Consider the following 13,347-nt stretch of genomic DNA (forward strand, 5'->3'; position numbering starts at 1 on the left):
CGCCCTCCAGTGAGCAGCTCATCAGCCCAGGGGTCCCCGGGCTGCCCCTGTCCTCTGCTCCCAAAGCTAGCGCCCTGTGAGAGGTGGCACCCGGCAGTGGGCACTGACGAGCTCTTGGAGCTGGGCTCCCTGCTTCGACTGCAGCCCCGGCTGCACCAAGGGACAGGGATGGTTTGCTTCAAAGACTTTGCGCTGCGGTTTATTCAGCTGGCGATGCCGGGGGGGAGAAGGAATTAACCCTGGCACTGCTGTGAGCGTGGGTCTGCAGGCGGCGGCGCTGGGTGCCAGAAACATGGGATTAACGTGTTAACTCACTGGCACACTGTAGCAGAGAGATTTTTCTCTCTCTCCCCGCCCTCCACTTCCCCTCTTTTTCCATAATTAGACCATTTTAACATCGAATTGTTCCCCGCGATAAGAGGTCCTCTCCTCGCTTAGCGATGCCGGCAGCTATTTTTTCGGGAGGCATCTGCCTGAAGTGCCTGCCTTCCCCCTGAGCACAAAGGAGGCCCGTTCCCATGCTTCCCACAGGCTCCTGACGGGGTGATCCCGGGAGCCGCTGCAGAGCCGGGGCCGTTCCGCCTCCCGCACCGTTGCCAGCTCCAGCGCTCAGTGGGGCTGCCATGGGTGGGATGTAGCGGGCTGCTGCATCTGGGCGAGGGAGAACCGGATGGATACTGCTGGTCCTTAGAGACTGGCTGGCGAGCCGATGGTTCTTCAGCCAGCAAGGCTGCCTGCTCAGCAGTTTGTGGTCCAGCGGGTGCTGGAGCCAGCGCTTGCAGCATGCCTGCATTGGTTTAAAACCGGCAACTAGAAGCAAGCCTGCATCAAGACAGAGCGGCAGCTGCTGCTGACGGTTCATCATGAAGGAACAGCTTTATGTCTCTGAAAGCACCTGACTGGATGGATGCTTTTGTCTAAGCAGCAAATATTGCAACGGGAGATCTGAGAGTGAGCTGAAACCTGCTCTTGCAATTGCTTTGTCAAGTTCGGTTCTTCTCTCCTCTGGGCATCGAAGGGACACAGCCCGGCTCTCCTGGATACCCCCGCTGCCTCGGCTGCTTCTGTGAGTTCAAGGTCGGCAGGTTTCCTCGGCAGCGTTTGGGACCGAGCCCTGCACTGCTGGACAGCCTTCAGCCCGCGTCAGGGCGCCGGGGGCTCTGGCTGCGACCTGGACAGTGACTAAAGGTGTACTGAGGGCGCGATGCAAGTGTCCATTGCCTGCACAGAGCACAACTTGAAGAGTCGAAATGGTGAAGACAGACTCATCAGCAAGCAGAACACCACTACCCCGAACGTAGTGAATGCAGCCCGGGCAAAATTTCGGACAGTGGCTATTATTGCTCGCAGTCTGGGGACATTTACCCCTCAGCACCACATTTCATTAAAAGAATCCACGGCAAAGCAAACGGGCATGAAATATAGGTATGGTCGCAGTATCGTTCTTTGTTATGTTGCAGTATAATAGCTCTTTACTTTGCTGCTAAAGAATTGCCTGCCTGGATGCATACGATTTTGCATAGGAGCTCTCTACTAAAGTTATTAATAGATGTTTAAACTTGTGCTTAACTGAATAGCATTTGCGTGTTAATGTTTTTGCAGGTATATGTATTTGTGTTTTTATACAAAAAACACTTGCCTGGGTAGATTATATACAACATTGTGAATTTACGATAGTGGTATTAAGATGGTTTCTATTACGTGCTCAATGTAACGCATATTGGTACTAATGAGCAGAAAAAATGATTAGCAAAGCACATTTGAGGCTGGACAGGAAAAGTTCATTTGCAGTATGTCGTGTGGAGCTAAAAAGCATCTGCCTTGGGAACCATTTCATCATGGTGATCGCTTAGTGACTTTTCACTTGGTTCGCTTAGTGCAGATGAGATCAAAGCCAATTTCAGGTGAAATGCAGGAAAAAAAACCCACAGGCATTCTGATAAAATGTCTCATGCATCTTACAGATTTTTATTCCTCCTAACCTAGGCAGGAAAAATAATGAATGGCTGTGGCTTCAGTCTGAAGTGTTCGGTGTGGGCAGCTGATAAGCTTCGCTGTCACGCCTTCAGCTGAAAATGGGAAGGATTTGTATGACTTTGGCGGTTGGCTTTGCCTGTTCAGGATGTCCCTTTCAGCCACTCCTGGGTGACATTACATGGACTGGGGGAAGGGACTAGCCTGGTGATGCTCTGCAGCCCTTGCCCAAGGCAGAGCAGCCCGACAGCCGGCACAAGGGGGTCTCCATGGGAAGGGTGGCGAGGGGTGCAGGGGTCTGGGCAACTTTGGCTGTGCTTGTTCCCAGCCCATTGAATAATGGCTGTGTAGCCAGCTGTTCCTGATGGTTCCTGAGGCGGGGATGCAGTTTTGCGCTTACACTGATTTTACAGTCCTTGGGACTGATGCAAAGCCAAGCTGGCTTTAACACTGTTACATGAAATTCAAGTCTAAGTGCAGCTCAGCACAGGGCTTGGTTTTTAGGCAATCCTGTAGTTCTGAAAATGTCAATAGTAACTCTCCAGGAACCATATAGATGCGGTGTATTTGCTGTGAGTTGCTCGAATGGTTGGTAAATAACACGGAAGCTTTGTTTGAGAGGAAGCCCGGCCTTTCCGACTGCTTGATCCTGTTGTTCAGCTATGGATAACTTTTCTCAGGAGCACTGCACTCTTGTGCCGCTTGCTCCTCAGCATGGTTTTGGCAGCAGAAGCAGTGCGGGCAGCGCTGCCAGAGGAGCATGCAATGAGAGCAGAAATGCTGATTAATACATACTGGAGCCAGCTCCCAGCGGATGGGGTGCTGGGGGTGTCATGGTGGGGTAGGGTCAGTGCTTTGGGGGGGTCCTGGGGGTGGCAGTCCCAGCTCCTGGGTGCTGTGGTCTGGCCCAGCTGTGGGGAGGGCAGTATTTGGGGGATGGCAGCGGGTCCTGCCCAAAGAGAGGCAACTTTCAAAATCAATATAACTTGTCCTTTAATCAGCTTTCTTGGTGGAGTAGGGGTTGGTGGAGTGGTCACAGACAGCCAGGGACTTGCTGTGACCCCCTCTCCCCTCCCACAGCCCTGTCCAAGCTATTGCACTTCCATACCTCAGTTTCCCCCATATGCACATCTGTGGGAGACATGTCTTTGATCGTGTCCTTCAGAGACATGATTTGTTACCAAGTCGTGGCTTCTGCTCATTAGGCTTACAGGCACCGTGTACTAATTGTCGGCAGTTATCTCTGCTGATTTCCTGCAGGCTCCCAGCGCTATTAGTGTACCCACACGTTGGGTAATTGAAATTTTTTGCTGCCCACAGGACACAAATGCTCCTGCAGCCTCTAAAGTTGGGCCTTTATAGATCCTTTCTGGCTTATTTCCAGATAAAGTTTCAAAAGTGAGGGCTGAATTGTCCCGCTGGCGTTCAGCACAGCCCTGACGGCTCCCCCAGCTTTGGCTGCCCGAGACATGGGGAATTGCATCAGGAATAGCAGCTCATTGGTGACAAGACTGATGTTTTATCTTTATGACTAATCCCTGTTTCTGCTCCCAAATCTCTCCACATCTAGAGCTGATTTCTCCCCCAGGAGAAGAAGCACAGGGGAATTTGGAGGAAGAGCTGACTAAACCTCCAGGCTCATCTGTGATGCTGCTGAATTGAGATAACCTTTAGTTAGGGAAGACACCTACCAACAACGATGAGGTTGATATTTCATGTTCATCTCTGGGGCTGGTTCCTCAGTCCGAGGGAAATCCAGCACATGGAGAAGCCAAAGGCTTTCATCAATGGCTGCAACAATAATCTTGTAAAGTTCCCTTACATTTGAAGCTGACGTCTTTCCCAGTTCCTTTTCTGCTTGAATTATGTCCCTGATGCTAAGCTATACAGTGTGTGCTGCTGAAAATGACCCAATAGCTAAACTGCCCCTTGTTTTACACTAAAAATACCAATAGCCGCTTCCCCTTAGACCCTAAGGGATGCTGCTGCCCCCCTGGCAGGGCTATCCCACAGCTCCTACACCGCTCCCGGGATGCTTCCCAACCCCAGTGCAGCCTCCCCCGGCTGCCAGGCACTCCTGATGCCAGTGGGATTATGTAAAAGGGAGAGACAGCTACTACGCCTGTGACAGGGGTGGGGGCGGGAGAGAAGCCAGCTTGGGGGCTTGTCATCAAACGACATGTTTCTGGACCCATTCCAGCTCAGAGACCGAATTGAAAGGTAAAAGACAAAGTTTACCAGAATAAACGTGTTCCTCAGGGAACATCTGCAAATGTTAGGACCCAGGTGCGTTCCGGCGGCATTCGCGTGAGCAAACCTCGGCTTTGTATTTGCTAAATCTTATTTTGCATGTTCTCTGTCGGATTGTGGCATCAGCTGGATGGGACCTCCCCAGATATCACCTCTGCCGACACCGCTGGGGCAGCTTCAGCTGCCTCCTGCGTGCAAGAGGCAAACAGGGAGGGGAGCTGTTCCCTTTTATCCTTTTTAATGCTCCACTTCAGTTCCACTCGTGAGCCTGCCCAGATGCCTGGGCAGAATATTTGGGATCACTTCAAGTCTTTCCTTGAAAATGATGTAGTTGCAGTGCTTGACTTAGAAAATTGCAATCTGCCGCACCACTGCTGAAAACAAAGGATGTATTTTTGCATCCCTCTGGTGGAAGGCTGGGTCTTCACCTGCTTTGGACCATGAGAAGGTCACAGCTTAGGTTCTTCTTCTTCCTAATTTGCAGTAGGTTGGTTTTTTTTTTCCCAATTTATTGTCAGCCCAATTCAAGTTGTCAGTAAAGTGGATCCAGCCCTGATCCTGGTGTGTGGGGCTAATTTGGGATGTGCCACGGCTACCACACAGAGAACAACTTCTCAGACTGAGGCTTGTACCACCAGCCTTCCCGTGCACAAACTGGCAGCCTTGCCATCACGTGTGCAGAAGGGCAAAGCTTCACCCCAGAGCAGCCTGACTGCCCATGAGCCTGGTCCATTCCCAGGACGTGGCAGGGAGCTCAGCCATGCAGGGCTCAGCTCTGGCTCTATCCACTGCGCTGCTGATCTGGGGCCATCAGCAGTTCAAAAATAGCCCTTTATGAGAGCTCTGCCCGCGCATGGGCACGAGGGACACAATTTACAAAGCTCAACTAATTGTGTTCGTAAACAATTGATGGCAGCAGCTTTGACCATTAACTCCAGTGTGAGCTTAAACAAAAAATCTTGAACTGCAAAGGCAAACTGGTGGAGTTAATAGTCTGTGCTCACCCTGAGGTCGGCACAGAGCCTGCGGCAAGGTGTGGAGAGGCTGGGCATCATCCTTTGGAGGGGAAACCCACCCCTCCCACCCAGCGTGTGATGTCCAGCCCCATCTCATAAACTACTCATGGCCACCAGGCTCATGCCACTGCAATGCTGGGGCTCCTGCCTGTGCTGTGGAGGTCTCTGAGGGTGGGTGTTAGTAGTGGCTAGCAGGGATGTAAGGAGCCTGTGTGGGGACGGCCACCTGGGAACCTCGTTCCCTCTTGTCCATGTCTGCAAGGGCATCTGCCCTGCTGCTGCAGGCGCCACAGGGGAAATAGCGTTTCTTGTAGTCGCTGAGCACTGGACGTGCAAGGGCTGCATGTCATTTTGTAAGATCTGGAGCAGCTTTGGCAACCAAAGACCTTTCCCTGCCACCCAGCGGGTGCCAAGCTCTCCCTGGTGCTGCTGCTGCTCAGCTACCACTCAGCACTGGCTGCTGCTGTGGCGGGCAAAGCATCAGCATGAACCCGAATGGGCACAGAGGGTCTGGAAGAGACCATGCTGCTGCCTGTCTGCTCCCTCCTCTCAGAGGCACAGGTATGTCTCGAAATCATGGGTGCCTGTGCTTGCAGCAAGCCTGGCGCAGGGTGGCCTGGTCAATCCTTTTTCCTGGCTGGCTGCCTGAGCGTTGCTTCTTGCCAGGGTGCAGGCTATGGGACCTTCCAGTGTCCCCAGTGGCACCAAGGCGGTGCCCTGGCCACATTCCAGCAGAGGTCATTACATCCTGCTGGCTAAAACTTCATCAGCAGTTTGCAGTCATTTTTCTTCATCATATGCCTGAAATCATGGGCTATTGTCAAAGCGCATTAACAAAGAGCTGCTAATGCATTGCATCGCAGCGGCGGGAGTGTTTCTCCAGTGGCTCTAGTGGGACGTCTCTCTTCCCCCTCCTGGAAAGGCGGCTGTGGGCTTGACTTACTCAGGGTCAGAGCAGCACTCCACTGGCTCCGCACACCAATTACAGACATTAAAATGCACAATGAAAATACTACAGCACAAAGAATTCATCATCCCGCTCTTGTGGCTAAATAAATATCTGCTGGCAAACACAATTAAGGTATATAACAAGTATAAAACTCTCAATCCTATGGTTAACTCAAACCTTTCCAGTTCCCAGCCCAGAGGGGAGAGATGCTCTGGAGCACCTTCTCTCCCAGGGTCATCAGGCTGGGGGGAAGAGCAATCATGCTCCTGGGAAACATCCCACAGCCATTCTCCCTCCCTGGCGAGGTCTCCAGCATAGCTACTGAGCGCTTGCAGAGTAGGAACTGCTGCCTGCAGGGGACAGAGCCCTGCAAAGACCCAGGGCCGTGTGATTACCATCAGAAAAATGACTTTTGCCTCTGTGATCGCTGGAGGTTTCTTCCACTCAGTTGAACGTACCCTGGGTGACCTGTGGGCTAGAAGCAAAAATTGCAATGCTTTTATTAAAGTACAATTTTCTTATTTGGAAGCGTGGTATTATTAATGCTAGAATTGCACCATAAAGCACACTTCGTATGCAGACCCTGTGCAACATGCCTGTCTGTACAGCTCATCTAAGTGTCGACTTAGAGGAGTCAAAAGCAAACTTCCAACCTGCCAGTTTGGAAGTGCACGCAGGTGACTTTGGGCTGCAAAATTAGTCTGGAATTAGAAGATAAAGCTCTTGTGCTTTTCAAGGGGTGTAAGTGAAAGCGGGTATTTCTTAGCAGTGTTTCAGGAGTTGTGTCTTCTTTTTTCTTGAATCTACAAACATTAACTGTAATAGCTACCCCATATATTTAGGAATCTGTGGTTTATTTAAGTCTTGCTTCAATCATGAATAGTTTTAAGCACTCATATACAAATGGCACAATTATTTTGATATAAAATTACATGTTATTTCAGTAGCTCTCCACATCAGGTTGATTTTATGGCTCATCATCTGATCTTCATTTTATTGCTGTAAATTAAGACTAATCCAATGAACAGAATGGATTTACACTGAATTCACAATGCTTTCCCCCCCAGGACTGTATCTTACAATGGCTACAGAGAAGGCAGGAATAAATCAAAGGAGGAAAAAAAGGAACCAGTTGAGTAAACAAAATCTGTGCTGGTTTCTGCTGCTCTCAGGTTCCTAATGGCTCTCCAGGAGTTCATAGCTGCTAAGTGAGGCTGTGGGTTCAATGTGGTCTGGATTTTCTCATCTCATAACATTGATGCAAAGGCCCTGTTTCACACTGCAATGTTAAAACTAGCGTAGACAAAGTAAGCTTTAGATTTGACTACACATTTCCTTACTGTGTAAACTCTAAAAATACGGAGTGCATGGAGTTTGTCAAAGGTGTACTCACTCCCTGGATTTCACGTCTTCTGTAAATGAAGACTTTGCAGTTATCTGGGCTGAGTATAAGCCCTGAAAATATATGTCCTCTTACAGGTTTGAGATAAAGCAAAGCCTCCTTTTACTTTTAAAGCAGACTGCCCAGGTGGTGCCTGCCTGGCTGAGGGTGGCTGCTTCCCGGCTCTCCCTGTGTGGCTTTGCCGCCGGAGGAGCGATGGCCAGTGCTGCAGGATCTGCAGGCTCTGCTCTGCTCTTCAGTCCCCCAGGGGCAGTGAAGAGATTTCTTCTGCTCAGGGTTTCTCCTTCTCTTCTTTCTCCCCAGAGACCCAACCAAGCCAAGAATCTCCTGCATCAACTTTAGTTAATTAAAGAATTGATTTTTTAATGTTATTTCCAAGTATTCTAATATTCTTCATAAAAATGTTCCTAACGTAGTAGGCATTCTGAAAGGATCAGTCCACCATCTTAATTATATATCTTCTAGTGAGGTCTAGTTCAGAGAGAAATACGCAACCAGTCAGAGTGGCACTGCCTTGTGCATTAGCACTGGAGGAGGGGGACCTTTATACAGAGGATGAGTGTCAGCATTTGACATCATCTCTGCCCAGCTATGCCATGATAGTCCCCACTTCTCTGGCCAGCATGGCATGCAAGATGCTACATATCCCCCAGTGCGGTGTCCTTTGCTCCCCATGGAGCAAGGTCTGGGGATGATGAATTGCCCGGCCTGGCCTCTGCATCATGCTGGGGACAGGAAGGCTGTCCTGCAGTGCTGATAGCACTGAGGGGCACAGGGAGAGGGGCACAGCAACAAGCTAGGGCTTGGATGCCATTGATCCTTCCCCCCCCCCCCCCCCCCCCCTTTTAATCCCAAGAGAAAGTGATGAGCGAGATTGAATTCAGGGACAAATGGTATTTTAAAGAGCACACTTTTCATGTCAGGTTTGTTAAGCAGAAGAAAAATGATGATACTTTCAGGAAGCTTTTAAATAATGCAATCATATTCTGGTGATGAGCTGCACAGCCTCTCAAAGCTTGCCAGTGGGCGAGCTGTGCAGGGCATGGTAGCAGCCCGGGCGCTGTCCCTGTCACTGGTGGGTGGCTGTCACAGCGCTGCTGCTCCCTCTGCCACCGGACCCAGGGTCCACTCTCAACAGCACGGGCTGGTGGTGGTGGCTGGAGCAAGTTCCTGGCTGCTAAATCTCACCCTGCTCCATTCCGCATGTCCTGAACCATTCCCCTGAGTGTGATATTTTCCATTTAAAATCTGCATGACAACATTAATCTAATGCTTAAATGGGTGGAAGAGAAGATGTAATGCAGAAACACAGCTAATTTAATTACTTGCAAAGCGCACAGTTTAAGATATTTAAAATGTATTATTTTAGCATGGCTGCTCTGGCAAAACTCAATTTTAATTTTTATTTTAGACTAACATTATAAAGCACCATCTGTATAACATGTTTGTTAAGAAATTAATTCTCAGTAAGGAAAAGAAAACGTTCTGCATGTGACTCGGTGTGAGCCAGAGGTTAAAGCTGGGGTGACATTTTCCCTGCTACAAGTCAGTGTATGTACATGTCCTCTTTGCCCGGGCCTTAGCGTATGCTTAGCACTGTGGTGGGAGAGGGACAGGTCCATGGAGCTGTTTCTACAGCTCCTGCTCCAGCAAAACTTCCCCGTGTTTCAGTACTCTGAAAATATCCAACAAACCAAGGCCTGGTGGTGCTCAGTGGTGGATAGATACCTGAACCTGATGTAAAGTCAGTGGATGGTTTGGATGGATCTTGCTAATGCACAGAGAGATTTGGCTAGTGTGTCCTACTCCTATCCCAGCTCTGTTCTTTGAGGTGGTCCAGGTGATGCTTCCCATCACACTGCAGGAGTCAAAACTGTGTTTGCAGGAGCCTCTGCAGGGGTTGGAAGGTCTTTGCTCCTGAACAAACCCATTTTAGCAGTTGATCAGAAGCTGAAGCTGCTCTCTGTCCACATCCTCTGCTGTTGTGCCCACTCTATACCTCTCTGGAGAAGGCAGGGAGGATAATGCAGCAGCCCCTGAGACCGTGGTGGCTCTGGGTGTGCAGGTGAGCTCACAGCCTTTTGGGGCAGGCTGTGCCCCGTCTGTTGTGTCCTGGGGTCACTCTGGGATGCACAGCACTGCTGTCCTGCAGTAATGCCCTTAGTTCCTGCCACAGCAGCGTCCCCTGAGGGAGATACAGCACCATCCCTTCGGCAAACTGATACTTGATCCTCATGTTATCCAAATGTATTAGAAATGTCTCTCAAACTATTTTTGTAGCACCATAAAATCTCCTGGCAAGCAGGTGGGAGCGCGGAGCAGAGCCTGTTTTCTGAGATGCCTTGCCTGGGGTGGCCAGGCTCTGCAGGCGCTGCACTAAAGAGTATCGGGAGGTGTTTTCTGGCAAAGCTCCTCCTGGAGAACAAACAGAAACAATCAATGTGACACAGGGCTTGAGAAGCAGGAGAAGCACTAAGGTTCTGGAAAAATAAGGTCCTGATGCTCCTGGAGGCCCTTTGTACAGGGCACCCCAATAAGGCTCTGGTGCCTTGCCCCTAGCAGGTTCCAAGGAGGAAAGCTGGTGTGTGTTTGATGTCTAGTTATTGTTTAGAGCATGCAAGAGTGGTGTGAGTCTACTGCAGGACCTGCTGGCAGCTTAAAATCAGCTGGAAGCAACACATCTGGAGAACCTCAGATTCAATAAACAGGATGGCCTCCTTGCACGGAAAGGGCATGAGCAAGGCGATCGCTGGGCTGAGGCTGCTAGGTTTGCCTGGCGTACAGCCAGTTCACGCTGCTTGTGAAAGGGTTGTGTAAGTCATCATAAAAAATGTGCCTTGTATGGAAACAAGCTGCTTTAGGAATATTTTGGCTATGAAGTTGTAAAACTTTAATAGCATACCTATATTTTCCTGTTGGCACTACTGCCTGGTCACAGCTCCAGCTGCAAAGGCTGTGAAACTGCTACAACTGATTTCAGAAGTACTTAAAATCTGTCAAAAATGTCCTTTCTCTCTGAAAGGCTAAAAAGTCCTGCACAGAACAAAATTCAGTTATTTTTCACAGTAGCCTCCATCAGGCTGCTTATTTTTGGAATAGTTCATGCAAATAGCCTTTACCTAAATATTTACGCACAAATAAATTGCCCCTCCAAAGCAGAAGGCTCCCTTCCTGGGCTGACCCTGCTGTGGGTGCTCCCGGCTGCAGATAGGGCAGAGCTGCTTACAGCTGCACTGGGCACCTGGTGTTGTCCAGGACTGCTCAGATTCGTTCACATTCATTAGTCTTGTGATTTCGTCAGAATTAGCCTCTCCTGCCTGTGGTGAAAATACGTATTTTCCAGTTTCAGCTTGTTCAATTGCTTCAGCTTAGTGACTAATACCTTCCAAGGTGGGTCAAGCCATGAGGAATGAAAAAACTGTAACATGCTTTTAAATAATTTTTTTTTTTGCCTCCTTCAGTCTGAAGTAGTACTGAAACAAGAGAAAATGGCATCTATTGTTTACAACCCTATGGGACGTATTGACTAGTGACAGTATAGTCAGCATCCTACGCACAGGTATGACTTGCTTATACTAATTTCCTACGTGTAGAAAGTGGAATGGGCACGGTTGGTGTGACAGGGTTAGGCATACGTTCCAGGTTTGCAGGTCTTCGTCCAACCCTCTGAGATCCATAGCACCGTGGGGCTGGGTACACTGAAGGGTGGTGGGGAATCTGTGGATTACATGTGCCCAGGTATGATGGAGAGCTCCCTGGTCCTCTCATTTCTGGAAATAACTTGATTCATTCAAATCCTTTAGGAACTGCAAGCTTTATTTATTTATTTGTTTATTTTACAAGGATAACGTAATTTCCCCAGACATTTGAAACTCTGCACTTTAAAAACATCACTGCAGAATGACAAATAATTTTCATTTTCCTTTTTTTCATCCTCGGGTCCAACAGCTGACGAAACGCGGTGGGGGCAGCACAGCCGTGGGCTGCACACAGCTTCAGGATGCCATGCAGCAAACTCTCGGCAACCATTTCTGTTCCAGCTGTGGGCGAGAGGCTGCTTGGGCAGTGTGTGTGTGCCTGGGGGCCGGCTGCAGCCTGGGGTGGCAAGTGGCTCTGTGCTGGTGCCGGCATCCAGCTTCCCGGCAGATTGCCTCTTGGCCGGTCTCACCAGAGCTTGGGTGGGAGGGGTGGAGTGGGCAGGAGCATCGCATACGGGAGCCTCATTCATGGCACGGATCCCGCGTGGGGAGGCTGAGCACACCACCTCGTCTGCCAGAGCCACGCGCGGCAGCCCCTGTGCTTGGCTGCGGCCCATCTATTTTGCCTTATCTACATTTTAATGCGTCATCTGCAACTTTTCAGAGGATGCAGCCAAAAAACATTCTGGGGAATTTCAGCTGAAGCAACCACCTACGCACCCGGTGGCCCTACGAGTACGAGGGATGAGTTGGAAAGTGTGAAGAGAGCCAAGAAACAGGGGCCACATGATGTTTAAGCACCTGTTTGTCCCCTCTCACCGTTGTTGCCTGGGCTCGCTGCCCCTTCTGCTGCCAAGCTGGGGTTTGCATTGCCCAGGACTCATCTCCTGCCTTTAACGCTGTTGTTTTTCAGCTGATCAAGACTGTCCTGTTTTGTCTCTGCAGTTATTCCACTAGTAGCAGGTGGTTTTTTCTCCTATTTTGTATCATTTACCTAATACTTACATCACTGCTGCGGGGGTGGGGGCAGTCACCAATTCCCCCAAACTGCATTGGGGACCACAGAGCAGCGAGTGCCTGCCACTTGCTGCAGAACGCTGGATAGGAAGGAAGATGCTCAGCGGAGCACTTGGGACCATGTCATCCATCCACTTCTACTCTGGAATAGCTTAGAAAAGCAGTGTTACCTCAGGGTACGCCTTTACCATGCTACTGCGGACACGCATAAATCAAATTCTATTTTATTTCTATAACTTCATAGATAGAAGAGTTCACAAAGCAGTTTGCAAAGCAGCAAATATAAGCACAGTCAAACACTGCAAGTGTAAGATTGAATGTTAAAGCAAGTTTAAGATTGCATGTGCTCAACCAAGGAAATAAATCTGCGTTTACAGCTTGCTCAAGTATCTTCTGTGTCATCTAGTCTGGTCCAGCTTCTACAGCTTTGCCTGTTCATCTATGATTGTTACAATTTGAAAAGAGAGTTAAAAATTTCCTGAGATTTGATGTCCTTGACCTCAGCCCATACATGAAGCCTTTGCTCTGATGCGGTGACTTGATCTGATCATCCAAAGGCAAGCGGCTGTGGGCATGGGGACAGCCTGACACCACAGGCACAGCTGGGCACCGCAGGGCTGTCTCAGCCAGCGGTGTCTCTGACAAACGGTAGGTGAAAACACCTGTGTCTGGCCTGCCTGGCACTGCAAAAGGTGGTTTTCCAAGAGGAAACCCCAAAGCCGCCCTATCGCCCTTGGCCATAGCCAGGATGTACAAATGCCATCAGGAACTTTCATGCTGCTCTGATGTGCCTGTATGGAGTGGTTCAGGTGGTCTTTCAATTTATATTAGGGTGAAACAATTTCCATTTAGAAACAGGGAATATTTCTGAGGGACAAAGAGGAAGACGGTTTGTATTAGAGTAAGAAAAAAATATGTGGTAAGACTCTGGTTAAAAATCATCATTCTTGCTATACAAGGACTAAGGTTTTAAACCCCTTCCTGCAATAAATAATTTTCTAGTTAGAATCTGATGCTGTCTTGCCAGGCAGTTGAAAGCAT

The 13,347-nt window shown here is 49.4% G+C and overlaps 1 protein-coding gene across 1 annotated transcript in view; it reads left to right on the forward strand.

Annotated features, from left to right (window-relative positions):
- Nucleotides 1-384: 384 nt before the first annotated feature.
- KCNAB1 (potassium voltage-gated channel subfamily A member regulatory beta subunit 1) overlaps nt 385-13,347 on the forward strand; it is a 52,003-nt gene continuing 39,040 nt past the window's right edge. The window contains exon 1 of the mRNA XM_030494143.2: nt 385-1,425. Coding sequence (XP_030350003.1) covers nt 1,205-1,425 — 221 coding nt within the window. The 5' untranslated portion in view covers nt 385-1,204. The remainder of the gene's footprint in view (nt 1,426-13,347) is intronic.

Source organism: Strigops habroptila, chromosome 8 (assembly GCF_004027225.2).
Source record: "Strigops habroptila isolate Jane chromosome 8, bStrHab1.2.pri, whole genome shotgun sequence".
Classification (NCBI taxonomy): domain Eukaryota; kingdom Metazoa; phylum Chordata; class Aves; order Psittaciformes; family Psittacidae; genus Strigops; species Strigops habroptila.